Below are 26,779 nucleotides of genomic sequence, written 5' to 3'. Positions count from 1 at the left end.
GCAGGATGCTGGACAGAGCCAAAAGAGCAGATTTGTTCTGATGAAAGTTTCTTTTCTGCTGAGCCCCTTTGCGCTCCCTGAGCCTGATTACCCTTCTCAGGCTGCATCCCCTTGCTGAGGAGTGCACAGCCTTAAAGGGGCAGCTCTCTGGCATCAAGCCTAGCATGCCATCTTGACTGCATGAGTTCATGCTAGGCAAGCTGTCTGCACTGGTACATCAGATCTATGCAGTGAAAGACCCTTGGAAATGAGTATGTTGGCTCCTTGTTGGACTGGGGCACAGGAGCTACTGTCTCTGATCTGGGGTCAGTAGTCTCTGGCTCAGGGTCCTGAGTATCTTGGTTCTGGGAGTGTCTGGTCCAGACTCGGGTCTCCAGCACTTTGGTCCAGGGTTCTTTGATTCAGTGGTGGTGCTTGGGGCCTCTGTCAGCACCACTGTCTCCTCTGTGAGTACCACTGGCCCCTCAGCCTCTCTTATATTACTGGACTCTGGGGTCATGACACTAACAAAGGGGTAGGAGGTAAGGAGCCTCGCAGCCTGCGTGCTATAAGAAAAGCCAAGGCCACCTGGTGGGAAAAACTATTTATCCCACATATCTATTGCCGAGGCATTACTTAGCACAACTGAGCATTACTTAGCACACTTTAAAATCACAATGTAAAATCACAGCAACAGCATGGGAATATATCCATCTCTTCAAGTATCAACTAGGCCTGTCTCATAAGCCAGCAGTGTCAAACACCTCCATAAACCAGGTACACCCAACTTATGTATGTATTGGTGTTTTTTTTTTAAAGAATGTATTTATTGCTAAATGTATACCTCACTGACTAACCCGCAGGGATTCTTGTAACTTATAATAAGATTATAAGATAAAATGTAAGGAATATAAGCTATACCATTAAAAACCAATAAAACAAAACATAGCTCCGCATAAAGTTTTTTATGTTTGGTTCTTTAATATCAGTTGAACCATATACATCCAGCAGTTTTTTTTAGGACTGAAGCCTTAACTCTGAGTTGCAATTAAAGTGTTTTGCTTGTTGCATTAAAAGTTTTTGTCTTCTTGCTTACAAAAACTGTATTTGGACATAGTACTTAACCCAATAAAGATTGCATTATATCTTGGAATTTACTTTTTAATAGTTTATTGTTGTGTTGCCTTTCAAAGTTGAGTCAGTGATATTTCAGCAGAGATTTGCTCTTTGCAGTATGTTTTATTTCAGTGTGCTTAGCATTACTTTCATTGCATTTTTCAAAGGGAACACAAATGTTCATTAAACATGTATGTGTTTTTCCCTGATTAAAAAGTACGTAGAAATAGCTTGCCAAAGTATTGCTGGAATATTGGCAGACACTAGAGGTCAGTAGAATAAAGTATAGGCAATCACTGTTACTTCCTTGCACAGGAGTGCTGAACAACCTATAAAAACAACAATGAAGATGATGAAAAAATATATTTTAAATTCCGTGAATATATAGTTATATTTTAATCAGTTTTCATCATAGATTCTTCTTGTCTATGTTCTAGATGAGGGCATTAGATTTCACATAGCTGAGAGGGAAAATGTTTCTTTGAACTTTGCGTGTGTGTGTGTGTATCCCTTGTCGTTCAAATCTTTGCATATAAGCTAAAATATTCTGTTATAACAAGATATTCTTTTCATATATGGAACCATCAATCCATTTTCTACTTTGTACTATTTCTTTTCGGATTTTTTTTTTTTTTGTAATACACTCTTGACGGTTTAAACAAAATTTGTACTGTCGTTTAGGTTCCCCAACTAGGTTTATTTTTTGTACTTGATTTAGACCTTCTCCCCCCACCCAACTACTTCCATAAAAATAATGTAATGTTTAATGTAATATTGCAGATGTGTTACATCTCTATAGCTTTATGTAGAATCTGAGCAACAGCTAGACCAAACTTTATTAAACTCGTTTTAGAATATTCATGCACTGTAAATAATGTTTAATAATGGAGCAGCAAGGTTAAATTCACCTTATTTGTCTATACTTTCTAAATGAGTAAGGAGCTATATATGATAAGGGGAGATTACTAACATTCACTTCTCACTAACAGCAAAGGATATGTTGGGGGAAATCCACTTTTTAGTGCAGAGGTGGTCCTCTGAGTGAGGCACACAGATTTGTCCTTTAAGATTCTTGAAGATCTGGGAGAAGCTATTGCATGTAGGTGAAAAGCAGAAAATGAATTATTTTGGGCCTTTGGGGTGATATTTGTTTCCAGGATTCCAGCCGCAAAAGGGTTCTTCCTCTACGTTCTCAGTCTGGGTACCAGGTTGTGACTGAATGAACCAGCTGGTGTGGTGAAGGGGATGTGTGTGACAGGAGGGAAGAGTACATTCAAACCTTGGTGGCCTTGGGCAAATCACTATTTTTGTAGCACAACATCCTCTCTGCAGTACTGCCCTACTTCATAGGGATGTTGTAAGGGCTAGTGAGGCAATGTGTGCCTGGACCAGTTGAAATATGTTATACACATACTAAGTCATGTTAATGAATATTAATTATCCTGTCTTTGTTTGAGCTCAGGATCTTTCCATTTCATTTTTCCACTATTCCTGACAGTGAAGGGTCAAGGGAGGGAGCCCAGGGTCCACTCAAGATTTCTCCTCAGGATGCAATGAGTGAGGTATCACCTGAACAGCCTAGCTGAAACATTCAAGTCTGGCAACAGTCTGGTCTTACAATATTTTTCCTCATGATATCTTCATAGTATGTTACCCTTTGGGAGGAAAAATGATAGACCAAATGCTAACTCTAAAAGACTTGCCTTCAAGTCTTGGGCATTTAAAATTCTAATTATTGCATTATGGCATGGCTGTGTTTAGACAATTAAATCTTGGCTTAAGCTGAGATTTGAATGAGCTTCAGGCTCAGCTGCTTCACTACTCTTTTTTCATATTCTGGCTTGTTTGGAAGCTATTAACCATAATTTACTGGTTTAGAAGTAACAGGAAGCTATAATTGTGGCTTCCTGGCTTGTTTCCCCACATAAGTGAAGGGAGGAGAAAAAAAGCTTAAGTGCACGATTCCTGTTCATATCTCAACATATTCGGCCAAACTTGATTATCGGAACACAACATTATTTAACAGTCTGATTTCAAGGGAAATGTAAAAATATTAACAATTACACAAATGATGGGACCTACACTTTCCCCCAATTATTTTTATGAGGGGTTTATAATTGTTAGTAGTTAACATAGGTATCTGTTACTTTAAAAAATCTTTTTGTTATCTATATTCTAGGTTATTGACTTGGGCTCTGGAAAAGGCTACCTGAGTTCCTTCTTGTCAATGCAGTATAATCTGAAGGTTTATGGAATTGATTCCTCAAACACAAACACCCATGGAGCTAATGAAAGGAACAGGAAATTGAAGAAACACTGGAGAGCCTATCAAAGACGGGCAAGAGCAAATGTCAGAGGCCAAGTGTTGGAAGAGGCAAAGGAAAGGCCAGAGCAAGATAAAGAGAGATGTAAAGCAAATATCAGTGAAAAGCTCTTAAGTACTAATAACAGTCTTCAAAGTCAAGCCCAGGTGGCTGCTCCAGATTCCATTCTTTTTGAAACAGCTGATGTTTTCATAGACTCTGATATGTGTATTACTAACAAACAATATGAACTTCACTGTGGGGCTCAGCTGCAGCCTGATGAGAACAGCATTCCAGAGAATGTATTTCTAAATATTCTGCCTGCTGATGCTGTAGAAGCTGACTGTTCACCCAGAAGTAATTGCAGGGAGCTCTGTGAAGAGGAGAGAGAACGAAGGAAGATGGCTTCCCTTAAAGCCAAAGCAAGCAGGTCAAAAGAAGCCAACATATATTCTCCATTAACATCATATATCACTGCAGAAACAGAACTACGTGATATTATCGGAGATCTGGAGGTTATTTTGTTTGCTATCATAGTTCAGCTACTTAGCCTGATGTTTCAGTTGTTTTTTGCTGGAGTTGTGTTATGAATTCTTGAGTCAAAACTCTGTAGCATTGGTTTTTAACAGCACAGAGGAAGTTCACAATGTGGAGTCTGTTTTGCAATGATGCCACTGTTATTTAGAAATATTTTTTCATAAATATAGGTTTGGCTAGGTGAGCTTTGGTATATGAATGGTATTACTCTGCCATCTATTTTCCTTAATGTGTTATTTCTAAATATGGTCTATTTAAAGTATCATTCCTTGAACTACAGAAACCTATTTTGACAAACAATGTTTCTTCTGTTTTCACAATTCCCTTGAGTAATCTAACTTTTAAAACTTTTATATATTACATGGCAGAACAGATATTTTTACATTAAATGTATTTCACATTAATATTTAAGTTATTGCATCTTCAGTTTACACGGTAGTGTAAGCCCAAACTAGCCCAAAATGTAGATGAGGAAGGGCAAACAGGAGTGGGAGGGAGTTAATACTGGCAAGGAGAGGCAAGCGTAAAGGGAAAGAATTCAAGTATGCCTTGCTTTGATATGACTAAACTTAACCATTCATTTTAAATTTATAAATTGAGATTTAAATAAAGATCTAGTGTAGAAAAATTGGAAATGTGGGGAAATGCTGGAATTGATGTTGAAAATGTATGTATCAAATGTTGCAGTTTACAGAGCAACTTTAGGTGTTTGATTCAGAAGTGCAATTGTTGAATCTACCAAACATGTTACAGCACCAGTACGTTGGCAAGACTTCTACATAATGTAGCATCTCATTCCTCTTATTTGTAAACTCGTCAATATTTGGAAAGTCAAAAACAATATAAGCTAATTAGTATTTAATTAATGGCATTTGGGCAGAATCCAAGTAGGTTTTCTTGCTGATAGAAGACTTCTGTCAGTAGAAAAAGAAAGAAAGCAATTTTCAGTGACTCCCCCTCCTTTCTGCAGCCCCCACATGCACTTAAAATCTGCTTTGAAGAGTCCCCCGTCTTTTGCAAATCCTTATGTGTTCTGATAAAAAATGAAAGCTGGGAGTGTATTATTTGCTATTTAAATTAGATGGATTGCTTGTTTTCTTATGTGCGAAGTCTGTACTATGGGTTGTTAATTGCAAACAACCCCAGTGTTCACAGCTCATCGGTTCTCTGCCTGGCTTGTTTGTGGTTTACAACCTATAGTTAAACTATAGTGCAGGGTTCACATGTAATAACAGCCCATGATTCAACGACAACCCATTCCATGTGAACCACACCTGTCATTCCCCTTGCTCACTTCTGAACTTTGCTTTTTGTTTCTGTCCTAGGACTGTGTAATGGTGGGTTTACATACCTGTGGCGATCTTGCTCCAAGCACCCTGCGACTTTTTAGTGCTAAACCTGAAATCAAGGCAGTTTGCAGTGTGGGTTGCTGCTACCATCTGCTCTCAGAGGAGCATGAAACTCAGAAAGGTACAGCAGCCCTTGTCTTTAAAAAGGTCTTTAATAAATTTCTTTTGTTCCCGTCATTTACTTTTTTTTTAACTAGTTTTAATTATGTTTTTTGGCTTCTAGCTTTCTGGTTTTGCCATTCTCTTCGATATTTGTACTAATCATAGGTTTATTAAGGCTTATAAAAACTGCTGCTTATACACTACTTCTTTCAAAAATATGTTTTGTTTATCACAATATCTTCATCATAAAGTTTCTCAGATTTTACTCTTGGCAGTGTACACATAGCAATATCACATTAATTCATCATACAGTAAGTTGAACACATATCACTTTGAGAACATTGTTGCTACTTGCAATTATTTCTTTAAAAAGTAGCAACTCAAATTCAAACTGAGACATTTCAAGGTTAGCATTAGAACAGTGGTTCCCAATTAGCTAAGTACTGCGGACCCCTTGTTTTTCAAATGCCTAGCCATAGACCCCCTACTTTTGAAAAAATAGTTAACTGTGCGAAGCAATTTTTTGGAGAAAATAAGGGGTAACCCCTAAGAAACAAAGGATTTTAGGTATACTAAAAAACAGACCATAAAATTTGTGATATTACTACGCAAAAATGACAATGATTTAGTTAGGAATATAAAGACGAATTTAATTTTATTAATGTCTAGTTAACAATTGAACAAATTATGACATGTCTAGCAGCTACTAAACCTAAATGTGATGGGAGAGATCATGCCTCTTTTTGTTCCGAATAATCCCTTCCACATCCGATTCAATATTTCCTACTTTTAATCTCAAAACTGCATCAACATTGAGCCGATTTCTATGCTTTTTATTCATAAAACAAAATGTCAAAAATGTTTGTTCACAAAGATATGTGGAACAAAAGGGAACTAGATGTTTAAAAGCTTTTTCACCTAACTTCTTATAATCAGGAAAAACCTTCACCCAGAATTGGTCCAGTCTATATTCTTTGAAAAATGATTCAATGAACCATCACAAGTCATGTCAACAAGTTCTTCTTGCTCTTCTGCAGATAGAGTTGTTAGTTGTACATCACCACATTCAAAAGGATTTCTTATCCATGAGTTTTCAGGATTAGGTGCAGGGAATCTCTGAAGCTAGTTGCTAAATCACGCAGGTGCTCAGTGATGTTATATTTTACTTCAGGTAGGAATTTGTCATCAGTGGACTCCAGAAATGAATGGTAAATATGTGAATGGTGCCACGGACCCCCTGGGTGGGTTACGCGAACCCCCTGGGGTCCATGGACCACCAATTGGGAATCACTGCATTTGCATTAGAAGATTATGGCTGAAAATGTGGATGTCACTTAAACTGGTTTAGTCCCATGGGGAACCAACCAGTATAAATGCATGTACAGAAGTTTAAGAGTGTTGTAGATAACAGTGCATATATATAATAGAGGAGCACATAATTTCAGAGGATTTTATTCTAGTAATGTGCTTGTATCTTACAGTTTAAAGATACTTTATGGTTAACTATAATCTGAAATGGGAAAAAATAAAAAAACGATCCAATGTTGGGCCTGTTCAGACAAAATGCTAAGCCATGGTTAGGCTGCTAACCCTTTTGCAGAAAAAGGTTAGTGAGCATGTTTACACTGTGGTTATGTAGCCACCATGGTTAGGAATGGTTCACACGAGACATTAAGCCATAATGTTTAGCTAAAATGCTTAACCACCGTGGCTTAGAGTGTCGTCTGAACAAGGCTGTTTTCTTGGAGTTTACTAATAGATTTATTCATTGCCCCATTAAGAAAAGCTTTTGCTTTTATATATGTTGAAACTATATGGACAGTTGTGTTAGTCTCTTGTAATAAAAACAGTTGAAGGACAAAAAGTAGATTCTAAATGAATGGGCATGGAAATGGAATGTTAAAAGTCTCCTTGGCTATAATCCATCAGAGCTAGACATGCACAAGCCCATTGATTTCACTCATCTTAAAGATGTTTAACATTTTGTTAGATTGTGTTCCTAGTTTGGAAAGGGTCAGTTCAATTCTGCTGACACATAAAGAAACTACAACATTCCTTAGTAGCCATGTATGATAGAGAACACAAGTTTTGTGTGTCTATCTCTCTTGGAGCAATGAAAGAATTTTCTTCTGTTTCTCATAGTATCCATCTGAAAACAAATGTTTTTGATACCATGATAACTCATGAAAGGCTCCAAACAAAAGTTCAAAGCACTTGATCTCATTTCCATACCATCTCTAAATATTGCTGCATGAGACATGTTTGCAGTGTTTAAATCAATTTGTGAGATATCTGACACATGGCCGTAAAGGACATAACAGATGTTTTTAACCAACATATATGCTGAAGCATTTAAAAATCTTTGCCTTATTAAATTTCACTGACAGTTTTGTGGCTCTCTGACAGTCTCTCCCACAAAGTGACCAATTCAAAATATGGAGGGTTTTTATTGAAGGAACAGTACAGGAGAAATTCAAATTTCTGGTTTTAATTTGTGTTTGTATTTTTTTTCTTTGAAGCTTGGGAAAAGACCCAGAAATTTTCCTTCTCTGAATAAATGAAAGACAGTGTTTCTATTATTTCTTGAAAGGATACTACAGTAATCTAAATTCATGTGTGTGCTCTAATGGATAGTTGGAACTAACTTTGGTAGTGTGTGCCCCCATTCACTCCAGCATCATTTGTAATTTATTACAAAAGTTACAAATAGATTAATATATTTATGATGCTATCTAAGCCATTAATTTACCTCATATATGAGTATGCTATATAACCACAGTCAAATGAAATAAAGGAAAATGAACAGAACCCTTCTTAAAATACGTTAGAAGTGGATGTGCAGGCTTTTGCCATTTGTGCCTATTCTTACTATGGCTAGTGATAATGCCATAGCTAGAAAAAGTGGCCATAAATAGGCCGCCTTTTGGGGCTGTGGGCACTTTTGGCAATTTGAGAAACTGTCCTGGGCACCCCTACAAAATGGTTGCCGTGGAAGGTTTGGAAAGGGACAAGTAACCTGCCACAAAGAATCTGCCTCTACAAGGCAGAGGTGAGTCTGAGCCCCAAGATATTAAACAACTCAATTGAACAAACAGTTTTCAGCACCAATAGAAAAACCCGTTTCACACATTGGTGCTCATGCAGGTAAGAAAGTGTGTTTACTTTTTAAAAAATGTGGGAGGGGTAGAGCACCTTGTTGGGTGCCAATAAAGGTGTCGGGAGGCACATGGGTACTCATGGGTACCATGTTGCCTACCCCTAGAGTAGGGTATACCTGGGACATGCAGTATATGTGGAAGGCCCAACCAAGCAGGGTTCACTGCTCCCCTCCTTAGTCTTCAAATCTCTACCACCTTCCTCTACAAGGCATGAGAGCAGAAACACCTCTTCTCTACACCATAGTGTGCCACTCTGACTCTCACAACATTAGTTTTAACATCTCAGAGTTGGCACCCAGACAAAGAGACTGGCTTCTTGGCCAACATCTTCATTATGTTATTTTTGTTGCTACTGTTTGGTGCAAACTAAACGTATTTAGGATCAGTATATAATTTTGACTATTTGCCATGGGTCTTGAACACTTTGTCAAGTGTCTTTATGTAACTCCAAGATCTTTTTGATATCCTAACAGTCGTGTTTTAAATCACTTAAAGAAAGGACACATTCACTTTTTAAAGAGGGCACATTGGCTTTGTTTTATTCTATCTGAAGAAGTAGGAAGTGTGTCAAACTCCTCATGACTTTATTTAATACTTGATGTTCCAGCAATAAGAAGTCACCCTTTCTGTCTGAATACTTAATTAAAATGATTAATTGCTTATGATTAGTATGTGGGATCTTATAATAGATCTGTCATATAACTTCTTTTTTTATATGAAAGATTTGGTGTCTTCCAAGCATAAATTCAAAATCTGTTTTCGGTTTTAAACCTTGTGTTTATATTTGTTTATTTTATATATTACATTTTTTAAAAGAATAAACTAAATATTTGTCTTACAGATTAAAGCTTTACATGCTTTTCCCCTCTCCTAGAAAATAAGCTTCTTAAAACTTCCAGATTGTAGTCAAAGGCATGCAGTAAATAGTAAACTATACAGCATTTTAAAAATAGTCCATATTGATGCAACAAACCTGGGATGAAAAGCTAATAGGTCTGCTTTGGGGAGGGAGGGCATTATCATAACTGTATATGTTGTGTGGTTTGGGCCATGAATGTATTCGGCAATCTGGGAAGTGATGCTCATCTTTTATTTGAATTTCAGGACTCAGTAGATGGTGATGGATTCTTATTCAGACATTCTTCGTTTTTTTGGATATTTTGGCAATTAGGAACATGCTTGATTTTTAATTTTTTAAAAAAACCTAAAGCTGACAGATTATCATGAATTTTGTATTCAGTACTGTACTCTACAGGGTTTTTGTGTGTTTCCTTGGGTTGGTACAGCCTTGCTTACAAGGAAATAGCTAGGGGTGTGCTCCGCTCCATTACAGATCCCCGAATCCGAAGCGGAGCGGGCCAATCCGGACCTCCTAAGCCCGGTTCCGGAGAAGATTGGGGGAGGTCCAGATCGACCCGAAGCAGTTCGGAATGGTCTGAAGCAATTCAGACCGTTCTGAAGCTTCGGAGCCAGGTAAGTAGGGAGGGGAGTTTACCTGGCTCCCCCATCTGCCACTGCAGCGGTCCGTGCAGCAGTGATGGCGGATCCAGGTAAGGGGGAGGGGAGCTTAACTGGCTTCGTCATCCATCACGGTCTGTGCGATGGCTTCGACTGCCGCCCATGCCTAAGGCCAGAAATAGGCCGCAGCCTATTTCCAGCCTTAGGCATGGGCAGCAGTCGAAGCTGCTGCATGGACTGCGACAATGGAGCCAGGTAAGTGGCAGACAATGGAGCCAGGTAAGTGGGGGACGGGGCTTACCTGGCTCCGTCGCTGCCACAGCCAGGTAAGGGGGAGGTGGCTTACCTGGCTCTGCCGCCATGACGAATCGTGTGGCGATGGCGACAGAGCCAGGAGATGGGGACTTACCTGGCTCCGCCGCCGCAGTCCATGTGGCTGCTTCAACTGCTGCCCACGCCTAAGGCCGCAGCCTATTTCCAGCCTTAGGCGTGGGTGGCATTGGAAGCCTCCACATGGACCGCAGCGGTGACGGCAGCGGAGCCAGGTAAGTGGGGGAGGGGGGCTTACCTGGCTCCGCTGTCTGCTGCCACCGTGGTCCATGTTGTGGCGGACGGTGGAGCCAGGTAAGGGGGGAGGGGGGCGTATTCGGCCCCCATTTTGTCCCCACTTACCTGCCTCTGCTGTCCGCTGCAGAGGCAGGTAAGGGCGGGCAAAATGGCGTCTGAATATCGCTCCGTACCTCCGGCCCTCGCTCCGGATCAGGTCCGGTCCGGATCGACCTTGAACCGGTTCAGGTCCAATCTGGAAGGTCCGGATCGGGATCCGAAGCGGTTCAGGGAGGGTGTGCACAGCCCTAGAAATAACTACATCTAGAATTGAAGTCTAGGTCTACAATTTTGATGCACTTAAGCTCATGGATTTCATCAGACTGAAGCAAGCCTTACTCTGTGGGTTTGTGACCTAAGTTTGCTTTAAAAATTAATGTGTTCCTTGCTTTAATACTTTTTCAGATTAATATTTTTATATTGATGACATTTAGCACTGTTAAACTTAAAATCAGGAAATTTTGATCCACTTTATGGATAAGCTTACCTATATGAAAATAATAAAAATGTAGGTGATGGGTTCTGCTGCATGCTTTACTATCTGCTTTTTAAAAAGCTTAGTCACTAATACTCTATAAACCACCCAAGCTTGAATACAATTTTTGAGGACTACCTCCTATAGAATAATCTTTGTAATTAAAAAAAAATCCTGATAATTCTGTTGGTGCCAGCCTTGTGCTTATGAGATATAGTTTCCATATCAAGGCATGCTCCACTGTTTATCTTTGGCCAGCATCCTAAAGCAGTCCCTGCTAATAAGTGTATGATTAATACAGAGACTTTTTGATGTGCTTGGCAGGTCCTGAGTAATTTACATTGACAGCTGTATCTGATCTTCAGTCAGTTATATATATTTTGGCAGGTTTGGCACAAAATTATTGTTTGCCTTGGGGCATTCCATTGCTTCCCGGAAGAAGTTCGAAATGAATCCTGAAAGTACTTTGGGTTCTTTCTTTATTTTTATATCTCATATGTGAGTAAAGATTGTATACATTTGTGTACAATGGAAATTTAAAGTACTTTTTCAAGCTAAAGTGAAAGTTTGCCTAAGTTTGAAATGAGATAAAGAAAAATCCATTGCTTCATGACCTTTGAGAGCTCTGCATTCTTTTAATTTTTCTTTGGGACAGTTACTTGCTATATATCAACGATGGCAGAGAATCTTTCTGACACTATAGAAGACATCTTAGAACTTTAAAGAACACACACACATACACACCATGATTTTACATTGAACAATGTAATTTAATCGTCTTATATTGCTCCCAAGCATGTGCTTTCTCCTGGTAGAGCCAGGTTAGCTCCCTTGTTTAACAAGGAGTTGAGGACTATGAAAAAGGAGGGATGTTGACTAGAGGACTGTTGGGGGGAAAACTCAGGTTGAATCCAACCAAACATGGGTGAAAGACCATTTAAAGTAATATACTGTGGTGGTGAGGATAGAAAAGAAAACTTACTTATCGCTATCACTACTTCACAGAATAGACTGGCAATGCTTTTCCATACTGTGTGAGGTTTCCTTTTGACAGTTCGCCCTGTCCCTGATGCCAAATAAGGGGAGCTCAAGCAGTCAATGGCTTGCTTTGAACAATTTGCTTCATTCTTTGCAACTTGACTTGGACTCTGTGATTAAGGCAGGTCTGGCCCAAGAATATATGGACCATTTCCTCCCATATATATCTGACAGGACCCTAAGAGGGTCTTCAGCAGTCCTACTCCAAGGGCCATTGCCAAAGGAAGTGAAGTGGGTGGCTACTAAGAAAAGGGTGTTTTCTGTTCTGGCGCCCCGCTTGTGGAATGAGGTTCCCAGAGGATATGAGACTGAGACTGCTTTGGTTGCCTTGGTGAATGACCCATGCTGAAAACTCGTGACCCTATTGATTTTCTTGGACATCTCAGCATCTCTCCATATCATAGTATCTTTCTGAACTGCTTAGTGGGGCTGGGCCTAGGGCTGCTGTTTTTTAGTGGTTTCAATCCTTTCTGTCAAGCCATGTCCAATTGGCAGTACTGGGGAATTACTCTTTGAATGGCTGTTGGCCTGTAGTGTCCATAGGTTTCTATCTTGTCCCCCATTTTATTTAACATTTACATGAAACCATTGGGAGAGGACAGTAGGAGCTTTAGAGTTAGGTATCACCAATATGCTGATGATGCTCTATTGTTCTTTGCTACATGAAACCAAGGAATGTTGCCTGGATTCAGTAATGGGTTGGATGAGAGTGGACAAGCTGAGGTTAAACAGAGGTGTTTTGTTGGTCAGTAGACCTGGCTTCAGGGACTGAGATTTAACTTGTTCTGGAAGGGGTTGCACTCCTCCTGATCATGTTTGTAGCTTGGAAGTGCTCTTTGATCCTATGCTACCAATGAATCTTCAGGTGGTAATGATAGTGGGAAAGAGTGCATTTGCGCTATTGCACTTTGTGCACCAGGTGTGATCCTTCCTAAATTGGTCTGACTTGGTTACATCATGTTTATACTATTGCAATCCACTCTACATATGTTTACCTTTGAAGACCATCCAGAACTTACAATTGGTATAAATGAGATGGGAGACCCATTCCTATTCCATCTGATTACTTTGTTTCTCTTACCTGAACAAGTGTGTCTGTGATTCACCTGACCAAAAGAGAAAACAGCGGCTGTATGGACAGACCCCACTCAGCAACAGATGTGTAAATCCCAGCTGAGTGTACTGGGCTTCAAGAAGTAATTTATAGGTTGTGGTCCCTGAAACACTGCTCGAGCCAAATATTTATTTATTTATTTATTTATTTATTTATTACACTTATATCCCACCTTTTTTCCTCTAAGGAATCCAAGGTGGCATACATAATCCTCCTCCTCCTCTACATTTTTTCCTCACAACAACAACCCTGTGAGGCAGGTTGGGCTGAGAGTCTGACTGGCCCAAAGTCACCCAGTGAGCTTCCATGGCCAAGTGGGGACTAGAACCTGGATCTCCCGACTCCCAACACTCTAGCCATACACCACACTGGGGTAGCAACAGGAGGATATCACAAAATATATATTTATTGCTCAAACAGTATTAAAACTTTGCAATTATGAAACAAGCCAAACACATTCCTACATACAATGCAAGTAGGATGATTAGAAGCATAATAGAAATAGTGGCTAACATGTTATTTATTTTAAATACCATTCTATTCCTCTCAACCAACAAAGCAGTCATCATTAAGATTTTTAGTTACCTATCTGGCAGGCATGGTTGACAGAGCTTAGATAATCTTGTATGATAGGCTTCTTGTTCTCATAGGATCTCTCTCATCAACGATGTCAAAATCTTACCACTTACAATATTCTACCTAGCAACAGCTCTAGTTCCTTTATCTTAATCACATCTATACACCTTAATGTTTTGGACTTAATCATGCCTTCTAATCCTGACCTCAGGAGGTCCTCTCCCTAATGCAGCCAGGCTTACAGTTTATTTCAGAAGCACCCTTGTGAAGATTTTGTGGTAATGAGCTTTTTACTTACAAAAATTGATCAACCACCTGTGGCAAGCTTTTTTGCCCCTGTTGTAAGAACACATTTTTGTAGTTATAGCTTACTTATAGCATACATAGCTAATCACTCTAGTACTAATCACTTACACTTAGATTATTATGAAAAGTTTACCTGTGGAATACAATGAATTTTTATCAACAATACACGTTACATTACATTCATACTTCGTGATATAAAATGTATCAGGTATCAGGACCATATTATACCTGTCTTGAAAGAACTGCACTGGTTGCGAGTTGCTTTCTGGGTGCCATTCTAGGCCTTCATTTTAACTTTCAAAGTCCTAATCGGCTTGGGACCTGGCTAAAGGACTGCTTGTCTCATTATGATTTTTTTCTTGTGTTAAGCTCTGAAGAAGAGGCTCTTTTGAGGATTCTCATTTGTTGACCACTTGTGAATGGGCTTTCCCTTGTGTCACTCCTAAACTTGAATATGCTCCCTGAAGAGCTTCAATTAGTCCCCACTCTTTTGAGTTTTAGAAAGGAGATGAAGACATCTTTTTAATCTACCCTTTTAATTTAGGTAGTTTTAACCTATTGCTTTTAATGTTCTTGTTTTTATTTGTATTGTTTTAAGCTATTAATGACATTGATAGTTCTTTAGCAAATAAGGCAGAATATAAATGTGAATAATAAATATATTCCAATTTGCACATTCATACTGCTCCTTAATATTTAATTTATACAAAGCTACAAGGTGCTTTCAGTCACAATATACTATTGTTGTTTTATTTATGTAAATATACAGCTTTAAATAATATGTGTTCTTGAGTAGTGCTATTGGTAACAGCAGTAATAATTGATTGTAACTTTTTGTGTGGCTGTAACTTTGCTGCACATGTGAATTAGATTCCTGAACAGTTGGCCATGGTGTGGGGCATTCTTGTTTTCCAATACTACAACAAAATAAGGCTGTGTACATTTTCAGTTTGTATTGATTGCTGTAGGCAAATCTGCAGTGAGGGAAGTTTGAGTTGTGCTTAAGTGGAATCACTTTAATAAGTAAGTGTCTTTCTATTCTTCCTCAGGTGACTAGAACGTATTTTATAATTTTCTGTTAAATATCCCATACAAATCAATTGTCAGAAGGTTTCTTGAATGTTGAATATGTAGACATCAATATATATATTGAACTAACACTTAGGAGCTAGCCTCATTTTCTCTCACTTTGTGGCCAGACTATTGATTTACATTGTAATTAGGTTGTGGTGAAGGATGTGACTTTCCCCACTTCTTTTCGAAAGCCAATGGGATTTTTAATTGTTTTAGAAGGGCATCAGTTATTCTCAGGATCTGATTCTTTGCACACAACCTATTGAACATACTGGGCTGTACACACATAACATCAGGTTGTTGGGAACACGTGGATGCACTGCCTACAGTGCACTTGCCTCTTCCACTTTACTCCACAACCCACAATTGGCTCAGCAAACCACAATCAGCTGCTGCTGGGTATGATGTTTTAATCTATATAGCTGGGTTGTTTCGGGGCTAAACAACCCACTATTAACCCAACAACAAACCTGTTCTGTGTTGCTCTTGCATGACAATCCATTGGTGTTTTAACCGATGGGTTGTTGTTATGTGTGAACCAGATCAAATAAAGGAGAGCATGGAAGAGTAAGGTCCACTTCTTCCTTTTCTCCATAAATTCTCACCAAAAATCAGTGCTGAGAATGGAGCAAGGAAGAATAGGTACTGTAATTAATCAAGAAAATGTTTTAGTTTTAGACTAAAAATTGCCTTAATTAATGGATGTGGCTGGCAACAAAAACAGAATTTCTGGGACTTGAATGTTTTGAACAGCCTGGCACCATGCAGGCTGTACAGCTATATATCTCCTGTCCCAAATTTAGTGGGAAAGAGTCTTTAAAGAAGGGCTTTCATCCCATTTACATTTATCACTCACAAATAGTTTGCTTTTCAAGGAAAACACAAATCACAGGCAATTCTTCAGCTGAAATTGGTGTCAATGACTTCAATCTGGATATTCCATTAATTGGTGGGACTTAAACTTGTTTGTTTATTTAAAGCCATTTTATTTCTGGTGTGCTGCTATAATATACCATATGTGCAGTCACGCTACACACACACACACACACACACACACACACACACACACTACTTCTGTATTCCTACACTTATTTATGAAGGAAATAGTAAAGACAGTGCTTCTTTCTAAAATATTGATGACATTGTAGGTGCTTTGACAATTAAGAGACACTCTGGCCCTTTCTACACCTAAGGGTTATCCCAGGAAAATGGAGGGATCGCCCCTGCCTGCTCACGGGATCCCCTGTGTGGCATTTGGATGCACAGAAACCATCCCAGGATATAGGGCTGGTGTCTCTTTTTCATGCTTTCTTTCCTAGAAACATATACCCATCAAGGATGATGGAGAAGTGAGGTACATATATTTTTTTAGAAGGAGGGAGGGTTCACTATGCCATACAACCCATGAATTATATAGTCTAACTTGCTCCCTTGTTCATTCAGAGCATCTATATTGCATGGCAGTGGATTGGATGAAGTGCTGTGATGTAGCAAGGTAGGGAAATGATTTTTACCGCAGTATGGGGTAAGAAGCAGCGTGAGGTTTACAAGGCTAGGACAACAGCAGTGGATTTGGTGCAAAGGGATGCTAAAGGTGAAAGTACTGTTATTCATATGAACATGTTTACCACAAGGATTAATCCCACTCAACATGGATTTTCCCTGCAGAGTTGCCAGAAATGTTTGGGCTTTAGCCATTTGTGTGATGAAAAACACAAAACACCCCATGTATTAAACAAGTGCCATTGTTCTAAGCTGGCTTGCTGAAACCTTATAATTTTTTTTATACTGGACAATGTAGTGGTGTACGTACTTATTTATTTATTTATTTATTAAAATCCTATTGTACAGGATATTTAATTTAAAATTGAAATAATAGCTAATCTTTAGAAAACGGTGTGTGTGTGTGTTAGATGCAGGTCCCTCATCAAATAAAGTATCTTTTCATATTGCTATTTGAGTTGTTAAATGTAATAGCATGTAAAACGTCTTTTATAATGCTTTAATGTGTTCTCATTAATCAGTTTAGATGTTTTTGAAAACTAATATTTTGTTCCTCTTTCTTCTGCAGATGGGATCCAGGGAACATGGGGTTTCCCTATGTGCCGGTATTTAAAGGAAGAAGGCTGGTTCTGTGGTCGCAATGCCAGAATGGCAGCCTGTTTGGTATAGTTTCTTTTTTTCCTTAATATTTCACTTGCACACTTAGGTAGAACGACATAATTAATGGTATCTATGATCAGTTATAAGGATTTATAAGGTATTAGCCCTCCAGCTTAACACATTTTATGCCTGCTGCAAGTAGAAAACAATGGTCATAGGTGAAAATTTAGTCACAGGTTTGTTGGGTTGAACTCAAATGAGATATGGCTTAGAGCAGAAGATATTTATTTATTTATTTATTTATTTATTACATTTCTATACCGCCCAATAGCCGAAGCTCTCTGGGCGGTTTCTTCTTGGCAGTAAGAAGAAAATGTGTGCACTTTGTTATATTTTCACAGTTGCTAGCTGTGAATTAAAATGGGCCAGCGGAATCTACAAAGTGTTAACCAGATCAGAGTATTAGAACTGCTCTGCTGCTCCTGGTTGCAACACTATCCCAATCTTGAAATACACATCTTTCCTTTGAACCAAATGCTTATTTAATCCTTGTCTGATCCTCTTATATGCCTCAGTTTTTCTTTTTTGACTTCCTCTGTCTCAATTTTCATAATTCCTTCAGACAGATTTTGCTTCCCTTACACCCATTTTCTTCAGTAGGCCTATCTTTTCTCCTCCTATCACATTGCCCCACATTTTTTTGGGGGGGGATGTTGTTTACTGGATGCCTACTTGCGGAAGCCATGTTTACATATATGCTGCCTATGCACAATGGAAAAATATGTCTAGTATATGTAAGCAACATGGCAATACCTACAGGGATGCTGCTATATTTCTTTACTGGTGGTGGGCTATTTTTACACTTGTATATGTTTAGTGATGTAAGGAAACATGGCTGGGATTAAGAATCCAGTGGCCACTACAGACAGGTCTCAATTCAAGCAGCAGATTATTGAAAGGATTATCGTAATGTAGATTCCTGATTCCTGTGAGTTAGGATCCTTCCAGCACTGATTGGATTCAAGCAAGATGTGTCTTTGGAGGAACAAGGTGATTGCATTTGGGAAACGACTGCTTGGTTTACGGAGTTCAGACCTACATTAAATTCTCCTCAACCATTAGTTCTTTCTTTTAAAGCAAGAAAGATTTTAGTGAGTTAGATTATCCTTTATGTTACTTGAATGTCTTCTGCAACTCATTCCATATGTACTTGTCATTATCGTCATTCCCCATTTCCAGTCTTCAAGCTGTGAGTACCATTGTTTACATAGCCAAAATGGTACCATCTGCACACAAGAGGGAGGTATCAGGAGTGAAACAAATCTTTTGGAAAACAATTCAAAGTGGGTGGGGGGAATCCAAAACAGCTCAGTAAAGATTAAGCCTACTCAGTGCCATTGAATGCTGATCATTTGTTTGGGGGAAAATGGAGATGAATGTGGGGGCGGCGGGATGGAGTGTCTAGAATCCATCTTATTACAAGTTCTGTATCTGATGTTCAGGCAATAAGTGCCAGTGCTTACGTAGCTGTAATGACACCACCCACTTACAAGGAGAAGTTATCAGCAGTACTAGGAGATCCCTGAAGTTTGCAGACGTGTACACTTCAAAGAACCAACCTCTAATGGGTTTTAAAAAACACCTCCAAAATGAGGAGAAACAGACTGTGTACATGTAAATCAGCCTGTTCAGTTACTGCTTTCCTGAACGCCAGACAGCGGTCATGTGAAGATTTTGCCATGCTAAAAGGCCATTGAGACATTTCATTGCAGCATGTACAGGAGGAAGAGGAAAAGGATGGAAGCTGACTGGGGTGGGGGTCTTCTTCCATATCACTTACAGCCTGGTCTCTGATAGGTGGAGCAAATATGTTGCACTGACTTTGTCGGGAGCGAACATCCATGATTGTGTCAGATGGGTAAGCAGGAAAGGTTCTGTGCTAAGTCTGAGTGAGGAACGAGCTGTTCATATTATTTACTATTATGAATTGGTATTTAAACACTGTGTCAAAAGGGGGAAAAACACAAATCATTACCCTACCCCAAAAGCATATAAACTAAGGACTAAACTTGATGTACACTTTGCAATTTTGTGGACATTTTTTTAAAAAACCAAATAGGTGCTATGTGCCTTATCCAGATCAGGACCTGATGGAAAGATAGAGGAAATTTAACGCTTTGCCTTCCATTGCTGTTTGTTCCCACTTCCATTCATGCCAATTCAGATTGGGACTGAAGTGGGGTCCAGTTGAGATTGGGACTCAAGTGAGGTGTAAAGGGTTAAAGCTACATACCTACCCCTAGGTTCTCAGCCAGATCCGCCACCACCATAACTGCTATTTATTTAAATAAAACCATTCACACAATTGTTAATTAAGTATCCACCTGTCACAAGAAGAAAGGGTATGGAGAACAAAAAATGGGTACCTAGAATCTGTCGACACAGGAAAAAAGGCATGTATCTCTTCAGCACTGAAAAGTAAGAAAGGTATAAGAAAGGGATTTACATACATTTTGAGTGCATGTGTGTAATTGAAAGAAAATATGGTATTGCAGTGTGGGTGGGAGAAAGAATAGTCAAATTTAGTGTTTGAATGAGAGTATAGGCTGGAGGGACAGGGAGGCACTTAATGTTAATATTTTTATAGAGGTTATAGAGGTTATGTGCTAAGATATTATTTTATTAAGGTTAGGTGTTAACGAGAAGAGATCAGTAGATGTTTTTGTTGTCCATAGAATTGAATTTGTATCCTACTTCCAGTTTTATTAAGTCCCCCCCCCCCTTCATTTTCATGTCACGGTTTGCAGGCATAACTAATAATACACCATTGTTTTCCACTATATACTTTATTGAATATGGACTAGGAAACTCACTGGAGACAAAAATGAATAGTTCATTAAATTCAGAAAAAATACTTGAAAATGTTCAGCCTAGTATTCTCTCAGCTGTTTGCAGAAGTATATGTATACATTCCATTCTAATTACGAATCCTAGATTACACTTTTAAGTAACATGTAGCGGTGATAATACTTTTCAGCCAACAACCTCATTTTTATCACATAATCTGTTAATAACTTATTTTTCCTTTATGCCATCTGCCTATAAAATGTTCAGATAAAACAATAAACACAGCTATTTCTCTTTCTCTCTCTGCACCCCCCCCCCTCCACTTCCCCTGCCTTTTAAAGGCTCTGGAACGAGTTGCAGTTGGCCAAGTGGTGAGTAATGTTGTGTACTTAACCCTTCTAGTGACAAAGTATTTTCTCTCTTTGAATACATGACCTTGTGCTGAACTTGTAGTTTGCTGGAATCGAAGAGTTAGCAAACAGCAAAACTTGAATTGGAGGCAGATTGATATTCTGCATCAACACCATGAAATTGCATTTTTATTTCCTGGTCTTCATGGAGTGATGATGAAACATAATTTTCTTCAGTTAATTAAGAGTGACTGAAATAGAAAGAGCATTCATTAAAAGAACTCTAGATGTCTTGTGGTTTAGTCCTCTATCAGCTTACTTCATTGTAGTAGCCTCATTTGAAGTCAAGAGAAATTCTTTAGGACTAGTGAATAAATGGGTGCAGGATTATAGTCTTAATGTAAACTGGTTTCTTTTGTGCGGCCTCATACAAATTTAAAATGAAAACTTCTTTTCTGAGTCTAAAGGTACCTCAGTGAAAATATGAAGTTAAATTGTTCCCTTGAGAATTAGAGGGGTTTCTTCCCTAACCTACAAAAATATGTGACCTAATTGCAGCCCATTCTCCATTCAGTCCTCTTTCCAAGAGTTCATTTGGATTGTATTTGCATTATGTCTGTGGCAATTTTTGCCCCACTTGCTCACTGTTGCAGGCCAAGGAGTTCTTTCTAAATAGACCCTTATCTTGTGTGGATCAGTGGCGTCAATTTCATATACTTGAATACATTGCTTGAGTTTGCACAGAAAACACTGCACAACATTCAGAAAATACCTTTATGATCACAGAAACCCGAAAGGAGAGTATAGGCACTCAGATCTCCACAAAATATATTTAGTGATTCACATTTCATTAATGAGGAACAAATAATTATGGACTATATGTCAGTTCCAGTTTGGTTACACTGCAAAGTTATTCCACTTGCTATTTACGTGGGTACTTGACCACATGGAGAAAGCAAGCACAAGGCTATTTATTAATTATAGGATTTATGAACTGATCCACATCAAAAGATTTTGGACCATTTCTCTGACTGCAACTGCTTGAAAATGTTGCATCCCCCCATCTGTACAGCATTTCTCCCCTTGGCTGAGTGTGCATGTGCACAATGATTAGCAATGTAAACTGGCTCTTTGTGTTCACAAGTCAATAGAGATTGTTGTTGTGGGTAAGCCTTAGCAAAATTGTCTCTTTAGCTGGGCATCTCACAAAGTTTGTATGTAGCTTTTCTTTTAGAATATTGCATATTTTTCCAGTAATGGAGTCAGCTTAAAAAAAAAAAGTTTATGAACTCTCACACGCCTCTCTCCTTTCAGTTTTTATAGTTGGGTACCTGCCTATATTTTCCCATAATGTATTGCCGCAAGTTCAGATCTTTCCATAAGAATTATTTGTTACTGAAATTTTATTTCTCAGTTTATAGACTAATATTGGAATAACTTAAGGCCAGATTCTTCATCATACAATTAATTTTCTGACATTTAACCAGAAACATAGTGGGCAGTTTCAAATGGCTTCCTAACCTGGGCCAATGAACGATCAGTGAATTTTCTTCTCAATATTAGTCTTACACAGCTGAAGATATAAAAATGGGAAAGTATTGGAAGGATTTGCCTTGATTTATTGCAAATACTTGGTTTTGGCAGGACTCTCAATTTTCTTTGTTTTTAAATCCCCATCTAAATTCTTTCTGTGGATACTTTAAATCATTACTGCTCCATTTATCATCCCTTTTGGTATATGTACACAAGCTGTATGACTGTTCAGCACACCAGATTTACAAGCCAATGTGTCCCTGCTGCAAACACATTGACCTCAGTAGAGTTTACACAGGGGATGAATTTGGCCCTGCATTTTAAAGAGGCGCAAGCATTACCTTTTCTTATGTAAACACATAGTTCATTCTTCAAGGTATGAAGTTCTTCAACACATTGCACTGTTTTTAGAAGCATAGTGCTTTCTATATACATCAGGGAAAGAAGATGAAGTTGTTAGAGAGGAAAAGAGCACATTTAATACTTGCAAAATGTTTTCCCTCTGACTTTAGAGAAATAGATTAAACTTAAATGGGTACGTTTCTGCAGTAAAACCAACATAACAAATAGCATAATTTGGCCTATGGGGCTCTCTTTTTCCTATAGTCTTCTTCCCAGTTTCACTCATTGTTTGCTGTTTCCTGTGTTTATTTTTTCCAACAATTATGGTTACATCGTTATATTTCTAAAGAACAATGAACTTGGAAACAAGAGACTTGCTAGTAATAGTAGGTGGAATGAACATAAACCAATAATTAGTTGAAGACAGCCAACTATTTTCACTGTTCTAGTTGTAGTGTTTGGTTCCAACTTAACTTCCTGCTGTTCTTTGATGTTTTGCAGCTGCCTACAGAATCATTGTTTTATCGAGCTGTCCTACAGGTTATTGTAGAAGAATTTTATGGAGTCAAAAGAAGGTACTGTGCTGTAATTTGACGTATCATTAAGGAAAGACACTTTTGTCTCCTATTATTCATGTTGGCAGTGAAACCTGAGAAGAATGCTTGTATTGAAAGTACAGCAAACCTTTAGTGTCCTAAGAGTATCTCTTTGATTGCAGATCTATAAATCTGACTTGGGCTCTACAGATTCTGTTCCAAGCAAGATCACCCTTTAAATTCTCCTTTAATTAAGTTGATTGGTGAGAAGGAACTGGTAAATTACATGTTGTCTTTTTTGTAAAAAGCTTGGCAAACCCAACTCTGCAATCTCAAAATGATACATGCAATATGCCTGAAAAGCAGGTAAAATAACAAAAGAATGAATGATGCCTTCTGTGAGCCATTATTAATAATTCATCAGCACTTTAACTGGAGAAAATTCTTAATACTTATTGTTCATCTTCTCAATTGTAAGATAGGTCATTATCATTACAGGCTAAGAATTGATTTTGAGAGTATGTGACTTTCCCAAGGCAGAGATAGGCTTTGAACATAGGTCTTCATGTCAACCTTTCACTCACTTCCAACTAGACATATTCCATTTTGAACCCCACACACTTCTGTGCCTATAATCTACGTGATACAAAGAATGTGTGAGCTGCGTATTATAGTCCCATTGTCTCTTTCTTTTCTTAATTTGCAAAAATGTAACTATCCCAGTTAATATAAATGCATTTTGTTTTATCTGAATTCTTTATGTAGTTGCGAAGGAAGAAGCTCTTTATACTGTTCAAGGACATTTGCTGCAGTTTCTTAATGTCAAATAGATTGTCAATCACTTTCTAGAAGAACTCTTATACAAACATGCATGCATATAATAATTTATCAGAAATCTGTATATAACGAATTAGAAAGGGTTTTTAATGGTTAAATAATTTGTTTGAGAATATGAGTCGGCATAGTTCAAGCATATATTAAACCCTTGTTAATATATACAGTAGATAAGTTCTTTGTAGTCTCTGTGACTCATGCACCTGCAAATAGCCCATCCCAATCATTCTAGAGCTGAGATTTTTGGCAGGAGACCCGCCCTCATTCTCCCCAGGGCACATACCTAAAGGATGTGGCTCCCGCTCAGTTTCTTTTTATCACCACAGCAGAAGCATCTAGGAGCATTCTCTCTTATGAGTTTCTCGTCAGAGCACGAGCTGAGTATTCTACTTCTTTTTTCTTCATTTTATTCTTTTTCTTCCTTTACTGTTTCTTCTCCTATCCACTAGTGTTTTGATTTGTTTTGGTTACCTGTGCACTCAGGCACTGCCAATCACCTCTGTCACAACCTACTCACACAATCCACCCTCCTCCCTGCGTCTGATGCTGTATTTGTTACCAGCACCTGCTCTCTGTAAGTCTGGGAACTGAGCGGGAGCTGCAGCCTTTAGGCATGCACACGGGGAAAGCGGGGGACAGGTCTCCTGAAACATCAGCTCTAGAATGTTTCATAAGGGGCTCTGAGCAAACACAACCCATATATGTGAGTGCACAGATGATCACTCGAAGAACAACTGTTACAGGTAAGCAACCTGCCCTTGTGGAATGATGAATATATATTCTTTTAATGTAACAAGAACAAAAAATAAATCTCATTTTATCATTTCAGGGATCGTAATATTGGCAAAGTGTTTTCTAAATCATCTTCCTTCACGGATTATGTTCGGAAATCTTTAAAAAAGCTTGACCTTGATGAGTCAAAGGTAAGTATCGGGGAGATGTTCTTCCACTCTTACAATTAATTAATTTACTATAATTACTAAAAAGCAAGAAGCTACAGGCAAGGGAGGGCAGCATTAATTGCAGATGATTTGGGGGGCACTGCTGACTCCTGCTCCCTCCGATGCTTGCCCAGCTCACTAGCGTCCTGCTCCCTTCACTTCACGAGCTGCAAGATCAGGCCTCCATGCTGCTCTTCTCTTCTCTGAAGCACTGAAGGGGCATCTGGGCCTACTGTGGCAAGTGACAGTGTGCCATCAACTGCTGCAGTATTGCTGATTCCTGCACACTCTTCCAAAGCCAAAGTCCCTAAATATAACTATTAAGCAATGCTGCAGAGATCAGATATGAATTCTGTGGACAAGCTCTCTGTTGAAATAAAAGACTTACATCACATACCCAGAGGTTTTGTGTTTAATCAATAAAGTGTAAAACTTCAAAATAAAAGACACCCTTTTGAAATTAGGAATAAAGGTAACCCAGTCTTTCCTTCAGCAGTGACTTGGTGGATATTGGTATGGCAAAATATAAATATGGCAGCATATGGCAGAATACCTTGAATTCACCAGTGAGTATTAAGAAAAGATCAGATTTGAACAAGAGTATTCATTGCTTCAATAAAATGAGTTTTTGTTAGTCTTTGGAATATTGCACTGCTTCAGTAGAATCTAGGGACTGATCAGATTTTAGGAAGGTGACCTTCAAAGGGATTGCTGTGTAATCCAGTCAGGAGGAGATAGATTTAATAGATTATTTTGCAGAAATATTAACAGGCTTCAATGCCTGAGGTATGTGATTCCCTGAAAGGGGCAGATGCAGAACAACAGTCATAAGCTGAACGACAGCAATCTCTAGAAAACTATTAATTTGGGCTGAGTTTCTTATTGGTACCAATGTTAGCTAAAGGGAGCCTTAGTAGACTTGGTGTCTCCAATGCTAAGTCATTAATGTGGTTGTTATGAAATGTTTTCCCTTATATTGTCATGGAAATGACCTCTGTATATTTTTTTTGAAGCCTGGGTAGAATAAACATGCACTGAAGTAGTAGAACCTGAAGGCAGACTCAGTCAGAGTGTTGCGAGGGGTGCACAGGGAGGACCCTTCACCCCTCGCAACAGTGTGCAAGCAACCTTGGTCTTTCTGCTGAAGAAACAGCAGCCATTGATGCTGCTATTCCAGTACAGGGGAGCAGCTGCTAACGTGATGGTTTAGCGCCCTGCAATTTATTGAGGGTAGAAAGGGAGAGAGAGGGGTAAAGAGGGGTCTGGGCAGTCACAAGCGTTTTTGCCACTCTATTTAAAGTTCTTCAGGACATGTTTCTAGTTAAGAAATGTAGCAAGAAAAGTTCCCCCATTCATCTGATTTGGCTGCACATCCCTTTTGACTGTTGTAATTTTTAAAAAAATATCTAGCAGGTTCCTGGCTTGCATCTGTGTGTCTACAGATAAGCTTATCTAAAGGGGGTTTTAAGCTTTTTAATTTAGGTGATATGTCAGTGATGTTGAAAGTAGATGCAGTGTGAACTATGTAAGTGATTATGTTGAGGATGTGTCTATCAACAGCTATTAGCCATGACAGCTAGATGACACCTAGATGTTCAGAAGTAGCGTGCCTCTGAAATAGTAAATGCTAAGGTGCAAACAACAGGGTGCTTCCATAGCCTTTTGGTGGGTTTTCCAAAACATGTGGTTGGCACTGTTGGATACAGAATGCTTTACTACATTGACCCTGAATCTGTTCCAGCAAGAGTTTTAGAGTCTTTCATTAAGTTTTTATATGCTTAGGAGCAATGTAGACTTGTAGAAAACACACACATCTCTTTAAGAATTATTTAAACAGCTTTAAATATTCAGCTATTCTACAGAAAATGACTTCTTCTACTGCATAAAAGGCTATACAGCTAAACAAGAGTAGACATGTTGAATTTTTGAATTGTACTTGGTGAATTTTTCAATGACCTGATCTTTTATTTGGCAGTATGGGAAAATGTTTGTCTTTTGTTAAATAGGACAGTTCAACATTCACTTTCAAGGGGAAGAAAATCCTAGCACTTGGAAAGCATTTTGTTGTTGTTTCAAATATATGAGAATGTATACCTACAGTA

The 26,779-nt window shown here is 38.6% G+C and overlaps 1 protein-coding gene across 1 annotated transcript in view; it reads left to right on the top strand.

Annotated features, from left to right (window-relative positions):
• Positions 1-26,779, top strand: part of METTL25 (methyltransferase like 25) — a 54,699-nt gene that overhangs the window by 12,729 nt on the left and 15,191 nt on the right. Inside the window, exons 4-9 of the mRNA XM_063133828.1 lie at positions 3,275-3,913; positions 5,261-5,405; positions 17,263-17,357; positions 20,483-20,512; positions 22,868-22,941; positions 24,566-24,659. Of these exons, the coding sequence (XP_062989898.1) occupies positions 3,275-3,913; positions 5,261-5,405; positions 17,263-17,357; positions 20,483-20,512; positions 22,868-22,941; positions 24,566-24,659 (1,077 nt within the window). The remainder of the gene's footprint in view (positions 1-3,274; positions 3,914-5,260; positions 5,406-17,262; positions 17,358-20,482; positions 20,513-22,867; positions 22,942-24,565; positions 24,660-26,779) is intronic.

This window comes from Elgaria multicarinata, chromosome 9 (genome assembly GCF_023053635.1).
Source record: "Elgaria multicarinata webbii isolate HBS135686 ecotype San Diego chromosome 9, rElgMul1.1.pri, whole genome shotgun sequence".
Classification (NCBI taxonomy): domain Eukaryota; kingdom Metazoa; phylum Chordata; class Lepidosauria; order Squamata; family Anguidae; genus Elgaria; species Elgaria multicarinata.
The sequence above is the reverse complement of the archived record's forward strand: the minus strand, read 5'-3'. Positions and strand labels throughout refer to the sequence as shown.